General features: G+C 46.4%; 1 protein-coding gene across 8 annotated transcripts in view; it reads right to left on the reverse strand.

Moving 5' to 3' along the window:
- Positions 1-21,846, reverse strand: part of Gramd1b (GRAM domain containing 1B) — a 180,844-nt gene that overhangs the window by 97,342 nt on the left and 61,656 nt on the right. For 4 of the 8 annotated variants that reach the window (XM_085844536.1, XM_029482064.2, XM_085844534.1 and 1 more), the window contains exon 2: positions 20,355-20,432. The exons of 1 other annotated variant lie outside the window; for it this stretch is intronic. In XM_085844536.1, coding sequence (XP_085700662.1) covers positions 20,355-20,432 — 78 coding nt within the window. Of the gene's footprint in view, positions 1-68; positions 144-8,952; positions 9,371-20,354; positions 20,433-21,846 lie in introns of those variants that run through there. 3 more of the 8 variants (XM_085844537.1, XM_085844535.1, XM_085844542.1) reach the window with 3 other exon arrangements.

Raw genomic sequence — 21,846 nt, forward strand, 5'->3', positions numbered from 1 at the left:
ACCGCGCTGAGTGGCACAGCAAAGTGGAGAAGGCGAAGGGAAAGGGACTCCCCCGTAAAGCCACTCACCTTGCAATAACATTCAGACTGACTGAGGCCTACACAGAAGCCAGGGGCGGGCCGTTCCCACACCCCCAACTCCACTCCCAGAGACTCACAGCCTCTGTCTAAAGGTGCATGAGAGAGCAGCAGGCAGCCAAGCTGGATCCGCAAAGGCCCCTAGCTCCGTTGGAGCAGCCTGATTGGCGGAGCAGGATGACTTCATCCAGCCCCATTCATCACTCTAGGTTTTCTGCCTGGCAGGGACAGTCAGCTCAGCTTGCAGCAACTACAGCTTCCTCTCTGGCCCTTAAAGCAGGCAGCTTGGGAGAGCCTCTATCTGTCAGCGGGCCACTGAGTGAAAGGAACTGGCCAGAGTACTCTCGGTCTCGCGGAAAAGCAGAGCAGACCGCTCGCACTGCTAAGAAAGAAAAGAAAAAAGAAAATAAAAGCGCACTCAACGCACCATGCCGGTATTCACTGTAAGCATCCTGTCTGCCGGAGCGGGCACCGATGGAAGACAGCAACACTCCTAAGAGAACACTCTGCAGAAGCTGTAAGCTGTACTTCCCCCACAGAAAGTGAGGTGTGGCAAAACAGATCCAAGCCCTCAAGCATGCCTCATATCCTCCTCCGTGGTCATCTCCTCCCCATGAGTGAGGCCCACCTGGCCTTGTAAGGACAAGGCTTCCCTTGTGTCCAGCATTTTAAGCCCATAGAGAGTGATCAAAAAAAATGGAAGCTTACAGATCCACTTTACAACTTACGGATCTAAGTCACAGAAGAAGAAAAAAAATTAGCAGGTCAGTGCAAGCATGTCAGCCTCTAGAAGTCGTTTCCACTCAGGCTTCTACTACATAAATCTACCAGGAAATCTGTTATTGGGCCAGGGAGATGGCTCAGTGAGTACGGCATTTGTTGCTAAACCTGAAGAACTGGGTTCAGTCCCTGGGACACACATGATGGAGCAAACTGACGTCCGCAGGTTGTCTTCTGACCTCGACAATGAGCACTGTGCTATGTGTGGGCAAGCACACACACACACACAAATAAATAAATGTCATTTTTAAGATACAATTACAAAAAAAACCCTATGATTTTTGGAGAAATGTCTTCAATTCCAAACTCCTCCCTTCTTCCTGAGACCCTGCTCAAAACCCAGCCCCCAGACCATTTGTCCTTCCCCTCCCTCATTTCTCTTCATTCTTATTACCTTACTCGGTGTAAGCCCAACTTCATAGCCTAACACAAAAACATATGGCACCAACATACACCAAAAACATCAGTAGACAAGGCAAATATGGCTGGCTGCAGACAGGTCCGCTGCTTCTACCTGAAGGTGTGGTCATGCCTCCCCATATTACCTGGACAATCAGGAAGATGGTGTCTATAACCTGGAGGAAATCTGACCCTATAAGATCCTTGCTTAGCCCAGCCTGCTCAGGTGACAAACCTTCCTGACCCAGACTCACCATCAAGGGACACTTCCAAGTGTTCATATCCCTGCAATGGCATCCTGGCCTGCAGGTCCCTTGATGTCTTCTCTGCTGTCCCCTCCCCTGCAGGAGTCTCAGTAACACAACATGCCTGTAAGCCAGGTAACAAAACAAGGCAATCTATGAGCAGTGAAGTCCTCTTTACTCCACACACAAGTCTCTTGGAATCCAATCTCAGCACTGCCTTTGGTCATGATTGTTTGATTCAATCACAGTGGATATAGCCCTTAAAGGATACAACTCTTTTGTTAACATTTTGAATTACTGCCACTTTTTTTAAAGAGAAAATGATCTTATTTTCTTCCCCAAAACATCACCACACAGACACTATACCCAGCACGCATCCATGTATACGAGTCTGGCTTAATGACCAGAGCAATGAAACTGTCCACTCTCCGTTTTCACAGGGCTCCATAATTTAAGTTGTGTCTCCAAATCCCATCATCTCCTTGAATACTCTATGATCCGTGACACCGAGATGATTAACCTGAGATCTGTAGCTGTGAAGTGACTTGTCTAAGGTCACACAGTGAGAAACTGAAAATTGAACTCAATCTTATATGATTGGATGCATATCTTCCTCCAGAAATCTATTCCCAGTTTCCCACCACTTCTCTGTATCTCCTCGGTCTCCTCCCAATTCCTGAAGACTTAGAAAATAGGAAATATCAGTTGACACCAAGTGAGAGGCAGGGGATGGAGCTCTAGTTGGCGGAGTGCTTGCTTCCCATGCATAAAGCTCTGGGTTCAATCCCTAGCAACTCATGAACGGGACATGGTAATACATGCAACAACCCTAACACGTAAGAGCTGGAGACAAGAGGATCAAAACTTGAAGGTTATTCTCAGCTACATAGCAAGTTTGGGGCCAGCCTGAGCTACATAACCCTGCAAATAACAACAAAACAAATCCTAATTTAATGCCAAGAGATTGATTCATGCCTTTAATCCCAATATTTAAGAGGCTGAGGCAATAGATAGATAGCTCACTCAGCAGGTAAAGGTTCTATCACATCTATTTCTGTAACTCTGCAGAATTTTTTTTTAATAAGTCCCATTCTATGATCATGGTTGAATCTTCTGGGGGAGAGCGGGGAGGAAGAGGAGAGACCTTTCTCCTACTCAATGAGGGTACTCCCACTAGACTCCTTTAAAGATCCAAGAGCATGGGGACTGTGCCACTCCACAGATATCACACTGTCCTCTTTACTCAGAAGCCTGCCAAGGTCCCTCTGACTACCGTGTGGCCTTCAATCCTCTCTCTGTGCCTGGGCTGACAATCAAATGTGCAGACAGAAGGCAGAAAGCTGGTGCCTACCAAAGAGGACGTTCTATTTCATCAAAATCGCACAGAGACAAATTCCTTGAAAACTGGAGTCTGCCTCGTCTCTCCGATGACTCAATCCATCTACCTACTCAGTTCTTAAGGAACTATCACCGGGTAAGAAAGGTGGTATACACCTGTAATCCCTTGTGTACTCACAAGGCAGAGGCAGGAGCAACTGCACACACTTTGAGCCTCGCTGATCTACATAGTGAGTTCCAGGCTAACTGGGGCTACTTGGCAAGCTCTGACTCAATAAATCAAACAACCAAGACCTGGCACACATCCCTGGAAGGTGAACTTGTGTCAGCAGTGTTGAGAGAGCATCAACAGAAGCCTAAGGCAGTTCAGGCCTTGAACCCCCCAGCCTCAGACAGAATGTAATTTGGTACAGAACAGACAACCTGCAATGGTCGGGGAGGTATATATTTCAGAGTACAAAGAATATTCTGAGAAGAAAAAAATAAAAGAAGCAGAAAATTACACACACACACATATATGTTTTTTTTTCCAAGATAGAGTTCTCTGTATAGCCCTGGCTGTCCTAGAACTCACTTTGTAGCCCTGGCTGGCCTCGAACTTAGAAATCTGCCTGCCTCTGCCTCCCAAGTGCTGGGATTTAAGGCATGCGCCACCACCGCCAGGCCAGAAAATGATATTTAAATGAGTAGAAACAGCTGCTGCAGGGGCCACTGGAGTCATACCTCTTCTACTTAGCAAAAAGGACGTGAGAGATCCCTTATGAAATAACCCTCCAGCCTATACGCTTGCTTTTGAAACTAGAGACCTGAGGCTCCCTGTTCTCCAACTCATTTCACTTCGCCTAATAAGTTAGTGAAGGGGCAAGAGAGAAACACTGCTTTACAATATTCTCTGTCTAGGGCAATTATTCAAACTAATCACTCTACCTTAGGTATTACTCTCTGCTTAATCACTGCACTTAAGCACCAAGTTAAGGAGAGGAAGTGATAAAGACCCAGAAGGCTTTGAGAAGGTCAGGTTTTGACAGCAGAGTGGAAGGTGATGTGAGAAGCCCAGTCTCCAATTCCCTGAGCACAGATCTGAGGCAGAACACTGCACCTGCTTCTGCTATAAGAGCCTTCATGGCAGCAGCAGCTGCTGCTGCTTGGGAGGTTGGACTACAAGGAAGCCAGTGTGGTTGTTTCAAACCCTGGTCAGAGAAACTTTCCCAGCACTGCATTCTGGGAGTTGTAGTTCTGAGCAGCAGGCATTTGGCAGCCATGTTTGCACTGCTTTCAGAGTATACAGCTGCATTTTGATTTCTGTACCAAGATCACAAATCTACAATCAGATGTCTTTTCTAAAAAGGTCAAATCCCTTCTCTCTAGCTTCTGGGTGCTATGGGAAACTGAAAAGAAGGCAATGAGACTGGGAAGGACTCACAGAACTGTAGGGAACTTGAAAAAAAATGGGGAGTCTTAAGAGCTCTCTAGTAGACTCTCTGGTTATAAAAGATGGGTTCTTTGGAAGGACAAACAGGAAGAGAGCAAGGGCAGCAGGCATTCCCTTGCAAGTGTATATCTGCATGAGTGACTTTCTCATCCCGTGCTTGTTAACCATCAACCTTCAGCAAAGCACTGAGCATAAGGGAATGCTGAGACTTAAATTCTAACTCAACCATTCACCTCTGTGTAACATGACTGTGTCCCCATTTCCTTATCTATAAGTCAGGGATGTTACAAAACTAAAGCATTTGTAAAGCCAGAAAACACTGTAAAGGGCTTGGATTCGTGTCTGGCACAAAAATACTAAGTCAGAGTTTGTGTCTGTGTTCACTTGTTATTCAATGGTAGTCTTCCCCTTGGCCTAGCAACCCCTCGCCCCAGGGTGTGCATTCCAAGTCTCTCCCAGAATTCACGGTAGGGGCAGATACGCAGCAGGGAAACCCAGAGCTGTTGATGAGGCTAAACAGAGACATGAAAGCAGTGCAGCAAACAAAAGAGTCAATAGAATAAGACTAGGAGAAAGAGTGTGTACCAAGGATGCTACGGGGCAACATCAATGACGCTAGACACTAAGAGAAAGCTGGACCTGGGCTCAAACAGAAGGCCACACACGGCACCGGTCTGTATTCCCATCACTCAGAAGGCCGAGATGGAATGGTGTGAGTTCAAGGCCAGCCAGGAGTGTGGAAGTGGAGGCAGAAGGATAAGAAGTTAAAAGACATCCTTAGCTACATAGTGAGTCAGAAGCCAGCCTGGGCTACATGAGACAATCCACCCCGCCCCCCCCCCCAAATAACCAAAAACACCTTAATCTACAAGGCAATCGGAAACGTGGACCCGGTTGAGCATGAAGGGAAAAGGAGAGCGAGTGACTAAAGTCAGGGTGGGAATGACCACGGGAGGATAAGATGGAGCACTAGAGAGCTGGGGACAGAGAGATGCTGTCTTGGGAAAAGCCAGAGACGTGAGAACCACCCCTGCACAGGTCAGGTTCAAATCAGACTTGCAAAAGTGAGCTGCTCTCTGGAGAAGTGGGGGCTCAGAGTGGAAGAAGTTTAGATGAGGAAGGAACAGAGGTAGTAGGAAGGAGCACAGTAGGAGAAAGGGAACTGGCCCAGCCTTAGAAACTAGCCCCATGTGTCAGTGCACTTATCCCCTGTGCAGTGTGAGGGAAGGCAGCCATAGAAAACATTAGGGATACCTGCACTGAGGCAGGAAGGGGAACCCCAGGTCACCAGACTCCCAGAACTAAGCAAGTAAAGTCACTTTCATTGCAGAACCTTCAGCACCTGTGTCACAGATTTTCAAATGTCAACCAACAGACCTAAGAGTTTCAAAACTCGAGCTTGAATCCCAGGTACTGGCTCATCCATCACTGTCGCATAAAGGATGACACAAGAGAGCTTCGGTGTTTAAGCACTTGTGGGGGTGGGGCCCAGGTGCACAGGAGCATCCTCCACTCCTCCCACCTCTTTCCCCAGCTCCCCTGACCTCTCTAAAGCAGGGTCACAAGGGTTTCTCTCCATCTCCAAGGAAGACATTGGCCTTCAGGCTAAAGAGGAATGACAGAGAAGGAGTGGGAACTGGGCAGCTCATTGCATATTGATCACAGTCCCGAGAATAAGGCAAAAAGAAACACCAAGTCACCTGGAAAGCTAGCAATAGATAAGATAAAATGATTGGTTTTAGGACACCCCCAGCCCGCCATCTTCCTGTTTGCTGTAAATGGTTAGTGGTTCCTGGGCTATGTACCAGGCAGATATTAAGAAAACAGACGCTGTATGCCTAGGCTAGTTAGGCATAGTTCTATTAAGTTAATTAATGTTTAGAACAGGGTCACTGGAGGCTGAGGATATGTTCTGTTCCTCTAATGCTTTGAGGTCTATGACAACTCGCATCAGAAGCTGTCGTGAAACGTATTAACTGGAAAACTCCTGAGCCTGGGCAGGCAGTCATGAAGTTAAGGTCGAAGCCTAGGGACCTGCATATTGATCAAGCTCTTCTTAGTAGTCTCAGACACATACAGGGCCAAGAACGACAGCCTTGGCGATACAACAGAACACTCGCTATCCTGAGGGTGTGGACACTAACCCACTCATGTACAGGAAGGGTTACAGCTTGGATCTGTAAGTATATTCTTATTTTGTACTTAAAATCTCTCCATCACCATACAAACTACACACTGAGATTTTAGTACAGAAGGGCACAGCCACCATGCATTGGTAATACATATCGAATATGGCTTTGCAACCATGCTGATGTGATCTCCCCCCCCCACACCCCACCTCCCCACCCCCACTCCCAGTACAATAACTGCAGTGCTTAGACGGGGTAAGCTGCAGAGAGCTGCTCTGAGCTTCCACTGTAAATCAGTAACTGAGAAGAGGAGTCTGTCCTTCAATTCCCCATCTCAGCCTTGGAGACGGAAGCAGAGTAGGACCAGCCTGATGTTGGAGTCTCTGTCATGAGTCCAAGTTGTTTCCCACCTACACTCCTTCTTTATTGTAACTGGTAGGAGGATGAGACTTCTCCTAGCAGGAAGTAGAAAAGCTGGGGAATGAAACTTACCATCCACCCTGCCAGTTGTCCAAAGCTAGATCCCAATTATGGTGTCAGCAGAGAGAGGGTACTTTGCTGAGCTATAATTAACAACCCCCTTTCTCAGGCGGAGAAGAAGTGCTGGAGTAGGAGAAACACAGTGCAGGTGATGGTTACACCTGCAGACAGTTCTGCTGACAGCTACAAAACCAGCCAGAGCTGCCAGCGAGGAGAGCGCTAAGCCAGGAATACTAAGAGGGGCGGCAGAGGCAGCCACGAGCTTCTCTGCTATGCCTCCACGGCTCAAATTATGCTCTCTGTTATCCACAGTCCACATGTGCCGTCTTCCACAAGACCAAGTGCTCCCCCAAAGTGTGTGGGTCAGGTGAAGGAGGGACACATGGTAGTAGGCAGTCACATATCAAACCATTTCCATAATCACGGGAAGTCCAAAGATTAATAGCACTCTTCTATATGGGATAATGTCACTGAACCTCGTGATCATAAGACATTGCAAGTTACCGCAGAAAACCTTCTCTCAACTTAAAAAAAAAAGAAAAAGATAAAGATAAAGCAAAAGAAAAAGAAAAGGAAAAAGAAAAGGAAAAAGAAAAAGCCTTAGTCATCCATTGGTTCAGACTCAATAGAAAATTTTCAGGACCTATTAGGTGCTAGGGCTGAACTAAGCATTGACAATACACTAAAATCTGTGAACCAATCTCCACTCTCTAGAACTAATGCAGGAGGGAATGACTAAAGCAACAAACACACACAACTGTGACTTGAGGTAAGTGCTTAATGCCAAGATAGAAAGTAAAACCAGATGTGGTGGCATTCGCTTGTTAATTCCAGCACTTGGGAAGCTGAGGCAGGGGGATCACATTGAATTAAAGATCAGCCTGGGCTGCAGAGCGACACCCTGTCTCACACAAACAAACAGAGAAGAAAGTGAGGGGGATAAATTCACTAAAGGAAGAATTCTCTTTGGCCACCAGCACTGACATTGTCTGCTGAAGGCCTACTGTGTGCATGGCACAGCCTGTGCTGAGAAGAGACTCAGCCCAGCTCAACATCCATCAAACATGAGAAACCCTGAGCAGGGAATTGTCCGTAAATGGCTATATGGTGACAAGCATCTGTCTCCACTTCCCATGTGTGTCTCATGGGTAGTAGGGGGAGGTGCAGAGTACAGACAGACAGACAGACACAGACAGAGCATCAAGATCAAGTCAAAATCAATCTCTGCTCCCTACCTACTTTGAAATCCATCCAGCCTCTGACTACCTTCTTTTTTCTCCTTTTCTCTCCTCACGTTTTTGTTCCATTTTTCCTTTCTCCAACGCTAACCTTTGTTTCCACGCCAAAGGAGAAAGGTGCCCCCTCTCCCCACGGCTTGCACAAGTCCCTATGTCCCCGGGAGCCATTGCAAAGGCTTTGTACTCAACTCTGGGTCAGCACTTGAACCTCTTCCTCCCAGCCAACTTCCTCCTCTCTGCTTGTCACAGAGGACAAGGTCCAGCGTGGTCTGCAAGGAGCTGTTGCAGCACAGCTCTGCCAGATGAGGGGCCTACCTTAAGACAAGTGTCCTATATCTGGATGATACACACATCTCCGTGTCAACACCCAGTCCCAAGCAAAGAGGCACAATAGGTGACCATGCGAATTGGACACACTTCCATCCAAAGCCTCTATCAGTCAAAACCAATTCTCAGCCCTCACAGAGACCAAGCACTGGGAACCCAGCACCTTTCTCTTAGGCCCTCCAAACTCTTTACTGACTGATGTTCCATGGCAGAAACAAACGCTGCCATCTAGCTGGCTACGTATGAAGAGCAGAGGGAGCCAAGTCACCTTTTACGAATGACACAGTGAGGCACAAACTTTATCTCCCAGTCCCAACCTCATCAGCTGTCCACCTCAGCTTTCCCCTTCAGCCTCCTGCAACACATCTGTCTCTCTCTAACACTCATCTCTCTCTCTCTCTCTTTGTCACTCAGCAGGGAGGTGTCATGGAAGCCAAGAACTAAACTATTCCCACCTCTGTGAAGAGACCTAAGCCATCTCAACTCTAACCTGACCCTACCACTTACTTGGCTCTCAGAAAGGCCAGCTTCTTCCTCAGACAGGAGACACGGTAGTAGCAGGTCCTCTTGACAGCTGTGCTGCATGAGACTGTCTCAGGGCGTAGATTCTGCACCATGCCGGGCTCAGGGGAGGGCTGGCCACATGGCAGCCAGGACCTCGAGAGCTGCAGGTTCACTTTGGAGGAGCATGGAGGCACTGCCTCTGCAGCTGCCCCAGCGGTAGACAGTGAACTCCTCCCCACACAATCTCCATCCTCGGCTGTCCGTGTCCAGAACACGGGCCCAGTGGGAGAGGGTCTGTGTGTTCTACGCTATCACAGTCTCCCCTGCCTTCTGTTTGAGCCACAGTTCCATGCTGAACTCCCTCCCATTCTTCCACATCTGTCAGTGCTCTGGATGTTTGGCAAGCTTCTGCTCCTTCTGTCCTCAGACAGGGAGGATAGAGGTGTACCTGCATGTGACATCAGCTGCTGGCGCTGGAGGGGAAGGAGGGGCAGCTGGCATTGCTCCCAGAGGGATTGCTGCTTGGCTCCTTCCTTAAGGTAAAGATCACCTGAGTCAAGCAAGGCCATGGGGAATTCAGTGGCTAGACAGGTAGGTGGAGCTCTTGTGCTGCACAAACCGGCCATGGAGGACAAGTTCTGTGCCAGAAACAGAGGTACTGAAGACACCTCTGCCAGCAGGATGTGGTGGCCATGTGAGTTTCCTTTCTGTCACTGTGATCAATCACCTTGACCCAAGGAACTTGGAGAGGAAAGGGTTTGTTATATCTTACAGGTTAGACTCCATCATTGAGGGAAGCCAAGGAAAGAACTCAGCCGAGAAACTGATACTGGTGCCTGAATGTATGTACATGCCCACATCTGGAGGCGAAGGCTGATTTCAGGGGTCTTCCTTGCTCTTTTTACTTGAAGCAAGGTCTCACGGAAGCTGCAAACTACTCCACTAGTCCAGCTAGCTAGCCCGTCCAAAAGGATACTTCACCTCCTCTACGAAGCACTGGGACTACAGACAGGCTACATCCCACAGAGCTTCTATGTGGATCCTAGGAATACAAACTCCAGTCCTCGCCAGACTCTGCCTATTAAGCACTCTCTCTCCAGCCTGCCAATGGATGATGTTTTCCTTAACAGGGTTTTTCCCTGGCTATCCTGGAACTCTCTCTCTCTCTGTAGACTACGCTGGCTGAGAACACAGAGATCTCCCTGCCTCTGCCTTACAGTTATGGGATTAAAGATATGCACTACCACTGCCTGGATGACTTAAAAAAGAAAATACTAAAGTCAGGCGGTGGTTGTGCACGCCTTTAATCCCAGTCCTTGGAAGGCAGAGGCAGGCGGATTTCTGAGTTTGAGGCCAGCCTGGTCTACAAAGTGAGTTCCAGGATAGCTAGAGCTAAACAGAGAAACCCTGTCTTGAAACACCAAAAAATAAATAAAGGAAGGAAGGAAGGAAGGAAAAAGAAAAAAGAAAAAGAAAAAAACTAAATTAGGGAGTCAGCAAAATTGCTCAGCAGGCTGAAGTGAAGGCTCTTCCTAAACAAACCTGGAAGCCAAGTTCAAACTAGAGAGATGGAAATGAGCACAAACTCCACAAAATTGCTCCCTGGCCTCACACACATGCTGTGGTATTCGTGTCCAGGCACGCACACACACACACACACACACACACACACACACACACACAAAATAGGTATTTTTAGACCTTCAGCAGGCAAAGGTTCTTGACTCAAGACTGAAAACCTCAGTTGCATCCCTGAAACCCACATGGAAGGAAAGAAGCGACTCCTGAAAGTTGATCTCTGACTACTACATGTGCACACTGATATACATTCTCCCTTCCACACATGCACACAGAGACAGACAGACAGAGACAGAGAGACAGACAGAGACAAAAAGACAGATAGTGACAGAGACACAGAGAGATGTGATATAAAAGTTTAACTCAATCAATCAATCAATAAATAACTAATGTAAAATGAAACCCACCCCCTAGCCTGTTCCCATCCCACCTTAGGGATGATGTCATTCCTCACTATTCAGAAGAAGACATCTGGAAGTTATATCTTCCTTCCTCCATCACCAATGACTGCACCTGGACCACTGGCATGCACCATGTTTACCACTCCCTGAAGTGTCTCTTTTCCTACCCTTTGGGTCTCTCCTCCTTGTCTCCCAGACACCTGGCTTCTTTACACTTCAATAGAAGGACACAGCCCAGGAGAGCAGGCTGAGATTCAACTCAGCTCCGAGGACCTCCCTACTCCCACACCCATATGTGCACATTCAGTTCCTTCAGAGACTAAAGCAGATCTTCAAGTGTTTGTAGTGCTAGGGAAGGGATCTGAGACCTCCGGCGCACTAGGGTAAAGTCCTTCTCCACTAAGTTAGCCTGAATCTCCAAAGGAGAACATTTTAAGCTCTGCCATCTGAACTTCACAGCCCCTGCCTCTCCTGCCTCTCCATTGGCTTATACCAAGTAGCAGTTCACACTCTGCATGCCGGAATCAAAACTCACTAATCATGGCTGCACCTAAAATTCTTCTGAACGTACACAGTAAATTAATAATACTTGATACAAGCACATACAAAACACTATCCATAGACGGGGCATATCCTTATTATATGTCATCACCCATACGATGGGTTCTATTTGCACAAGACTATGAGGTGTGATTATTACATGCATTTTACAAAGGAGAAGAAGGAGGCACAGAGATACCTCATGACTCCCCTCAATATTGCAAGCTATGTGCTTGAGCAATGGTTCTCAACCTGTGGATCACGACCCTCTTGAGGGTCAAATGACCCTTTCAAAGGGGTCACATGACAGATAGCCTGCATATCAGATATTTACATTGCTACTCATAACAGTAGCAAAATTATAGTTATGAAGTAGCAATGAAAATAACTTTATGGGTGGGGTCACCACGATATGAGGAACGTGTTAAAGGGCCACAGCAGTAGGAAGGTGCAGAACCACTGTGCTAGAGCTGTGATTACAGCGTAGGAGGCGCTTAGCCTCCAGACTGTGCCGCCTTTCCTGCTGCACAAGCCAGAAAACCTCAGCTTCATCCCGGACAGCCTCCCAACCTGGATGTCACTCCCAGCAGCTCTATTTCTCACATTTTTAATTGGCTCCTCTTTTTCTGTCCTCACTACCGCCATTCAGAAATAGACCATCTGGCCATGATCTCAATGTTGCTATGGCAGTAACTCTTCTCTGTCTACCTCTGTCCTTGCTGGCTTTATCCCCCTTTCATTCTCTACAGAGCCTTTCCTACGACTTGGCAGCTTCTTTGTTCTGTGTCTATTTCCTCTCACTGGACAGCAAGCATCAAAGTGGCTAACTTGATCATGGCTGTAGACAATGCCTAGAGTGTATGGCATATAGTATATCCTCAATAAATATTTAAGAGACTGGCTAGGTGAAGTGTTATCTGCTTCCAGTCCATCTGTCTGCATTCCCAAGTGTTTGTTTCTCAACACATCTTGCCACACACACCTACAACCCCATCATTTGGGAAGCTGAGACAGGAGAATTGTAAGTGAGAGGCCAGCCTCTTCACATAGTGAGACCACTATTGTTGTTGTTTGTTCTTTAAGAAGGCCTGGAGACAGCTAAGTTGATGAGGTATTTACCACAGAAGCATAAGGGCCTGAGTTCAGTCTCTGGCAGCCAGAAAAAAAAGTCCAAGCAGGCAGACACATTTGTAATCTCAGTGCTGGAAAGAAGTCAGCCAGCCTTGCTCAGTTAGCGAACACCAGAATCGGTCTCATAGACGGACTTCACCTCAACAAGGACACACAAGGTTGATCTCCAGACCCAACGAGCACACCTTTCGGTACCCATGCACACAAATGCATAAGGGTGAGTGACTCTAAGGCCCCGCCTTTCCCTGAGGATTTATACCTAGTTAATGGTTGCTGGAGGAGGGGAAGACATTTCCCCAGTGGTGTAGCCACTGATACATGGCTCAAAAATCTTAACCATTTTGTAAACAACTCAAATTAAACTCAATGGGCATTTTTTTTGCTTGTCTAATTCTTTTCTACCTTTAATAAGAAGGAAGATGAAGGAAGGTAGAGAAGAAAAAGCAGGCTCCGTTGAACATGCACTCTTCAAGTGCATTAATTTTGGGCTTCCCAGCCTCCAGAAATTTCATTAATAAATGCCTGTAATTTAAAAGGGGTAAGGCAGAGAGATCCAGGCACTCAGGGTTACTCTAGGCTATGAAGCAAGCTCAAGGCCAGCCTGAGCAACCTGAGGCTGCCTCGGGAAGCCTCTGTAAGGTTGACCAGGGAGACACAGGGCTTTCCATCTGTCCAGATCCCTCCAAGGCTTCCTGTGAATACAGAGCGCTCTGCACACAGCATCAAAGGCCTCTCCACCGGCTCAGATAACCTTCTCTGGCCTTAGGAGAAGCCCCCTCCTAGGACAGCAGACTTAAGTATCTGTGGTTCCCAAGCTCTCTCTCCCTGTTTTCTCCAGCTCTCTCGCCCCTCCATGCTTGTGTGCATCCTGTTCCTTCCCCAGGAACGCTGTCCCTGAGCACTCAGCTGAAGCGTCACCCTCCAGAGTCTTTGTGGATGCGCCTTCCGGCCTACACCCCAAGCACTGTTAAGCCACTCCTTAACTTTCATTTTCCTAAAAGCTAGGAAAAACAAAAACCAAACAAAACAACAACAGCAACCACCACAACAAAAGCAGTATCAGCTTGATAGAACCACAAAAAAAGTGCTATGTTAAGATAATATGTAGAGGACTCACTGCACAGTTTAGAACTTAACAAGGATTCTGTGTTGTTACGGAATGTATAATTTTAAGTCCATAAATATCTTACATTTATTTGTGAGTGTGTCTCACTATTGACAAGTCTGAGGGGCGATGTCACTCCTTAGCCTGTTCACCCACCAGTGTCTGGACTTTGCATTTGCAAGTTCTCCGAAGCCCGCCAACATCTTTTATCCAGATGATTTCTTAGGCATATATTTTCATTTATTCTTTGAGAATTCCATAGATGCATAGAATGTATTTGGATCATATCTAGCACCCACTCCTCCACAAACGCTCCTTCTCCAATCCCTCCCAACTTCATGCCAGCGCCTCTCTGTTAGTGTTGTTATTGTATACCCCACAGAGTCCAAATTAGTGCTGCCCCAGGAACAAGGGTGGGCGACCCCCACCGGAGCATGGGCAATTTTCCCTCCCCCAGCAGCTATCAACTGTCAATCACCCTCAGCTCAGCGAGGCCTCATGAGACCCTTCCGTGCCTTTGCTTCCAGGTCAGTAGAGCACAACTGTATAACCCTACTCAAGAATCAAGTCTCACTAGGAGGTAAAATGAGAGTAAAAACAACACCACCACCAACAAAAACAAACAAACCTACCACTTACTTAACACCTACTAAGTACCGAGTTTATTTATCACCTACCTAACGCCTAGCACTTTACATACAGTATTTTAGCTAGATATTATAAACAATAGATGTTTACAAATGAAAAGGTGAGAAAAGCCAGGTACATTATAGTTACAGTTAGACATGGAGGTATGACTTTATGGTGGCATTAGGGAGGTAGAAGCAGGCATGTCTCTGTGAGCACAAATCCAGACTGACCTACATGTAGCAAGTGGCAGGCCAGCTAGCATTACACAATGAGACTGTCTCAAGTATGTAAGTAACTATGTAAGCAAGTAAATAAATGAATGAATGAAAAAAATGAGGAAATAAATATATAAATATATGATAAAATACTCAGTTACCACCTAGCATGATGACACATACCTGTAATCTCAGACCTCATGAGGTTCAGGCACAACTGTCACCATTGTGACATCTCAAAAAACTAACATCAAAAAAGCATTGAGAGGCAGGGATGTAGCTCAGAGGGAGAGAGTTTTCTTGCCAAGTGAAAAGCCCTAGGTTTGGTCTCCAGCACGTCAAATAAATAAATATCCATTTAAGAAGAAATAAAGAAAGTCAGATATGGCACAGACCTTTAATCCCAGCACTTGGAAACTGCAAGAGAAACAAGATTTCAATGTCATCCTAAGTTATACAATTACTTTGAGGTCAGACTGGCTCCCTTGAAACCATGTCTTGAAAGCAAAATGAAACAAAAAACAGGAGGAAAAAAAAAAGTCTTGCAAATAAAATGTGGCTGGCTGTAAGGTATTTGTTCTTACCAATACAACAGGCCCCATCAGCAGCCAGCACTCCTCCGCCCATCTTGGAGCTGGGCTCTAGCAGCTTGCCTGCATCCTTTGGCTATCTTATAAAGACTCGTGGCATGCATGCCTGCACACAGGGATGTCTACATGAATGTGCACTCCGGTTGCAGGAGCAGGGAGCTGCAACCCAGCCGTGGCATTTACATACCTGCACCTCCATTCCAGGTCTCAACTTTCCTGCTGCTGAAAGGTAACCAGGTCAGCTGAGACCACATTCTCCTGAAACTCACCCACTGCGCACAAAGGGTCCTCAGTGAAACAGCTCCTTTCCTACAATCTGTGCTTTGTTTAGAAGTCCCTGCCACTGGGAGAAATAGACTGAGTGAGTTCTGGGTACCTGAGAAACTAATTGGTCTAGTTTAAGGTGAACCTGAAGACTAATATTTCAGCTTGGCACTGGTCTCTCCTAGAAGTAGGAAAGTGGATTAATGGTCTACACACACACACACACACAAGTAAGTTCTCTGTTTCCTTTTTACTGGAAACGTGGCAGGAGTGTAGAAGTGTCCAACTTCTGAGACAGCCCTCCTTCTGACTCCTTACCCATTTCCCAGTAGATTCATTACATAAAATTAACCCTTCTCCCCGACGTCATAGCTGCCCCGGAAATCGCCCCATTTGACCAGATAGAAAGGGTTCATTTACCATTGTTAAAACAGTCACAGATTACATAAGCTCACTTCAGTCCAACAATGGAACTAGTCCAGTAAAATGTAAGACTCCTAGAGATGCTACAACCATCTCAGTTTATGTGAGCATCCTGTAATATCCACACAATGAGACAATCACATGGTGATTACCCTATTGTCAAGTGATGCATAGGTGGAGTAAGGTGGTTATCTTGTCTCTAAATATTATGTTCCTCCTGGACTTTACACGGGGTTGAAAAGAATCAATGTTTTATTAAACCAACTAAAGAGCATCTTATTTAAAAGAACTATAATTTTCAAGAGTTTTAAGATTTTTCAAAAAAATAAATATTAATTTTCACCTGTTCTATGATGCAAACTTTCATGATCCAGAGTATTAGAAGCAGCCATAGACGGCCTCATTCTTGGCCACTGTCAGTCCCTACTGCCTTTGCCCCGCAGAGGAATATCACAGAATAAATGGGAAGATTACAGAAAAGACTTACAGCACAGGAAATGTGGCTGTTAATGAGACAGTGCTGTTGTCCAAAAGGAGTGAGGGGCTAGAAGCATAGCTCAGTCAGTAAAATTCTTGCTGACATAAGCAGAAGTCCCATCTCCAGGAGCCCCAAGCTTATAATCACAGCCAGCATGGGGGAAGGCAAAGACAAATGGATCCCTGGGGCTCACTGGGAGCTTAATCAATGAGCTCCAGGCCAATGAGAGATCTTGCCTCTCTTCTACATGAAATAGAAAAAGAAAAAGAAAGAATGAAAACAGAGAAGGAAGGAAGAAGGGAAGGAGGGAGGGAGAGAGAGAGAGAGAGAGACACCTTTGATCTCCACCAGCATCATTGGCCCTCTACACGCGCACACACACACATACACACACAGAGCTCAGAGTCAGGCACATGGGCCACATCCTCATTACTACAGAAAAATCTCTTTACATTGAAATCTCAGCCCATTACAGCCCAATGATGGCTGCAAATGTATAGGATATGACCCTGAGAACTTGTTATCACAAGTAGAAGGAACCCAAGAAGGGAAGACATTGACCAAAGCAAACACAGGGCAGCACCTGGGCATCTCAGATGGGAGCACGCACAGGGACCACCCCACCCGAAGCACACTTTTGACAGATGCCAAGGGTGATGGTTTGTATTAACTTGACCCAGGAAGTAGCACTATTAGAAGGTATGGTCCTGTTGGAGTAGGTGTGTCACTATATAAGACCTTCATCCTACTTGCCTGGAAGCCAGTAGTCTGCTAGCAGCCTTCAGATGAAGATGCAGAACTCTCAGCTCCTCCTGTACCATGCCTGCCTGGATGCTGTCATGCTCCCACCTTGATGATAATGTACTAAATGAACCTCTGAATCTGTAAGCCAGCCCCAACTAAACGTTGTTTTTATAAGAGTTGCCTTAGCCGGGCATGGTGGTGCATGCCTTTAATCCCAGCACTTGGGAGGCAGAGGCAGGCCGGATTTCTGAGTTTGAGGCCAGCCTGGTCTACAGAGTGAGTTCCAGGACATCCAGGGCTATACAGAGAAACCCTGTCTCGAAAAGACAAAAAAAAAAAAAAAAAAAAAAAAGAGTTGCCTTGGTTATGGTGCCTGTTCACAGCAGTAAAACCCTAACTAAGACTCCAGGCAAGCCAAGGTAAATAATGTCCATACCCACCGTGAAGAAGTTAGGGAACTGAGCAGGTCTCAGACAAGGTGGCTGAATGTAATGTTTACCAGTTTCCACTTCTAAGCAGCCAACCAAAAGCAGGTCTGTGTTAAGTAGCAGCATCCAAGAGACCAGCTATCCTAGGGAAGCTGTTGTCAGGGTTACATGTAATTCAGTACTTAGTCCTCTCTCCCTGGAATGTTCCAAGCAATGGTGATAATGTGGCAGGAAGAGAGGGGTTGGCAATAGACCCCAAAAGATGAAGTACAGTTGAGGACATTACACACTGAAAAACTAGGCATCCCGAGATACTAAGTGCACTGGTACCGCAAAGAGAGCTGGCTTAGAGACCTCTAGGTCATTTATTTTTAAGGGTATACATGCTAAAAATCTGTACGGCCACAGAAATGCATAAGCTACGCTGTGGATTGAAAGAATATTCAGATCAAAACTGATTAATCATTTTGACTAATTAGTGTCGGGGGGGTACATATCCACAATGACATCATCTAGATTGGACTTAACCACTTATTTGGGCTAATAATGGGCATAAAACTCAGAAATGGGACAGAATTCAAACACAGCAGTTAGAGAGACCTTGGCATGCTGGTTCAGGAAAGAGTCTCTTTTGACACACTACCTGCCTTGGGCGTTCATTACTTGGAGAGGCCTGTTGCGTCACACAAACCTTCGTGCTAACGTGAGCTGCATGCTTCTCTTTTACAACTTACACTACTTTAATTCCATTTTGTAGGATTTTGTATATAGAGCTAGGAATGGCAGCCCATGACTGTTCCCAGCAATATGGAAGCACAAAGGCCAACTCTAGTGAGACCTTGGCTCAGAAGCCAGTGACATTATACTCACCAAGAACATCCTCTTTTCCAGTCTAACCTCCTTCTGTCAGCCAGCTCTTGTTTGTTTGTTTGTTTTTGTTTTTGTTTTTGAGACAGGGTTTCTCTCTTTAGCCCTGGCTCTCCTGGAACTCACTCTGAAGACCAGGCTGGCTGAGAACACAGAGATCTACCGGTTCCTTCCCCCTGGAGTGCTGGTGTGTGCCACCAGCTCACGGCTTTCAATCAGCTCTTAAAATGGCATTGCTTCAGAACCATTCTCTTGACTCTAAAATCCATTTTGAAAAAGCGTGTCACTATATACTAACCTGATCTGCTCAGTTTCACGCAGATCACAATCACGCCCACTGCCTTCAAAGACCATCTGTAGGGTAGCTCTGTAATCCTAGCACTTGAGATTCGGGCAGCAGGGTCAGTTATTGGCCTTTATGTGGCTGACAAGTAAAAAAAAAAAAAAAACTCCATGCTCCTTTTCATAGGAAATCATTTCAAGTTAGTCAATATTAGACTTACAAAATAATTTTGTTTGTGTTTTTCGAAACAGGATCTCCACACGTGACTTGGGCAGGCCCAAAGCTCTGTAGATCAGACTGGATTTACACTTCCAGGGATCGTCCTAGCCCTGACTCCAGAGCGCTGGGTGATAGACATAAGCTGCCAATCTCTCCCCCACCCTCCCACCAAAATGTATCTTGAGGTGGCCCGATGGGTTACCAGGTAAAGGAGCTTGCCACCAAACCTGATAAACCAAATTCAATCTCCAAGACTCACGTAGTGAAAGAAAACAGACTGCTGAAAATGGTCCTCTAATCTCCACATGCATCCACACATACAAACACACACACATACACACACACACACCCATACATACACATGCATACATTAAATGTAATCTAAAATATCTTTTACATAAATGATCTCTTCTAATATGCAATTGATTTTCTCCTTTAGAACATGTATCTTGAGCCAGGCGCATTGGCAGACCCCTATAGTCCTAGGCCTGGAGGAAAGCAAGGGAGAAGGACCTCAAGTTCAGTCCAGGCTAAGCTACATAACAAGAGGCTGACCCAAAAGTAACAAAACCCAGAGCCCCTGTGGCTTTCTTTTAATTCTCCATCTGCTGCCCTGCTCTCTCCGGCTATAATTCAGAATGTGTGCTCTGCGTGCTAGAGGCACAAGATCAAGGTTCAACACTGCAGGTCAAATCTTCTTTCCTTGATTTATAGAAAGAACAATCTTAATTCACAACCAGAAACCCTTCTATTTATACTCACAGCACTAATGAAACTGATCCTGGCTGGTCTTCATATCCCTAGTGCAGAACCAGCCACTCTCCCATTCTCAGCCCAGCATTTAGGAGCCTCCATATTCCCCATGTAGCCTCTCTATCAACACATCCACCTCTTATCCAGAAACCCCCGACACACACAATCTCCTCCACTCCAAACGATCTGCTCTTCAGGGACCAGAAGTGCCCATCCCAGGACACACAGACTGCTCAAGTACAAAATACCTTACCCAAAACAAAAAGGAAACAAAATTTCTTTTCCCTACTTGAGTCATGCTACATTCAACCTTTAAAGAATGGTACACACATTTAATCCCAGAATTTGGAAGGCAGAGACAGGCCGTCTTTGTGAGTTCAAGGCCAGTCTGGTTTACAAAGCCAGTTCCTGACAGTCAGGACTACATAGAGAAACGCTCTCTCTCAAAACAAAAACAAAACCCAAAAAAACCAAAAATAGTAAAAAGCATGACTCAACTCCTAACCTGCCCAGAGCCTTTGGTCTGTAGTTGGCTTCTTCCCTTGAAGAGACAGCCCCATGCCTTCAGCATCTGCAATAGTGTTGTTCCCTCTAGATTCCTGGGCAACAGTTTCTCTTTCCAGTCATTTTCCAAGGACAAATCCAGATGCCTCATCTTCCCCTTCCCGGAGCGCTCGCATACAGCAGAAGCAGCAGAAGCCCATTCTCAGCCATTTCCCCACTCCTCCCACGAAACTCCTGTTTCTTCAAACTCACCTTTCGTCGCGCACTCGAGGACTCAGGAACCTGCTCGAATCATCGTCGTGGCTGCTCTGTTGGCTGCTTTGCTGGCTGCTGAGGAAAAGACACAGAATGTGGACGTTATAACCTTTCCAGCTTTCTCATCTCTTGGGAGAGGTCGTGCATACTTCAACTACACAAAGAAATGGGGTTACAAAACCAAGAGAAAGCAGAACGTTCCAGTGGAAGCAGGGGTGCTAAGCTGAAAAAAAAAGACACTAACCGTCTGATAGTCACTTTCATGATGTCCAAGGCATCTATCTCAGCTGCTGTCTAGACTACAGAAGGAAGGGCCTAACCTACTTCCTGGATCACCAAGTATGTATACCGAGGTAGGCAAGCACTGACAGCTTCCAACTTTGCTATTTAAGCAATCTGACAGGACAGTGATCCATTTTTCTTCAACTCACTCAAGCCCCCAAGGATCTGGTGCAGTAGGAAAGGGAGGGGCAAGCCGGGTGTGGTGGCGCACGCCCTTAATCCCAGCACTCGGGAGGCAGAGGCAGGCGGATTTCTGAGTTCGAGGCCAGCCTGGTCTACAAAGTGAGTTCCAGGACAGCCAGGGCTACACAGAGAAACCCTGTCTCGAAAAACCAAAAAAAAAAAAAAAAAAAAAGGAAAGGGAGGGGCTTGTAAGGTAAGAGGGAGGGAGATTGCCCCACCTACCAGGACTCTGCCTGAGGGAGGGCTAAGAGGGAGGGAGGGAACAGGAAAGCCCCTGCTCTCCCTATTCTGAGGGCTGGATGAATACAGAGCTCAGTTCAAAAGCAGAGCTGTAAAGCTGGATGTAATGGTGCACACCTTTAATCTCCCCGCACTCGGGAGGCAGAGGCAGGCAGATCTCTGTGAGGTTGAAGCCAGCCTGGTCTACCAAGCCAGTTCCAAGACAGCCAGGGCTACAGAGAGAAACTGCCTTAAAAAAAAAAAAAAAAAAGCAGGATTTTATGCAACATGGTAATATATATTTAAAACATCTTGTAACATTACTTTGCTCCAGTGTTGCTGACCCGTGAAATTTCATATTGGGGTCATCTGATTGACTCTTATCAAGCGCCATGGGGGTCGGGGCGGGAGCGCTGGAGGAGAAACCCCAAGTCTCACAGCTCCAAAGGCAATCCTCAAGATAGATATGCCAATGTGCGCCATGGAAAGTACTTGGCAGGAAAAGCAGATGATGGGTGTCGAAAGTTCAGGATTCTGATAACATTTATAATAGTCAATGGATTCAACTAACCCAAAAGATCTAGAATGTTCCTACTTACCACACCCTTCTTCTAGCATCCAAAGCTTAAGGCAAAACTAATTCAAGGAGATCCCATACTTAAGCAATGGGGCCGCACTTCTTTGATCCCAGTACTCACTAGGGAGGCTGCTGTGGAAAGTTTCCCTAATTGATAAGATAATAAAGACAACAAGAAACCAATCACTGGACGAGGAGGAGGCGGGACTTCCGGGTCCGGAAAGGAAG

The sequence above is a fragment of the Mus caroli genome, unplaced genomic scaffold (assembly GCF_978045245.1).
Source record: "Mus caroli unplaced genomic scaffold, Mus_caroli_1 scaffold_11, whole genome shotgun sequence".
NCBI lineage: Eukaryota > Metazoa > Chordata > Mammalia > Rodentia > Muridae > Mus > Mus caroli.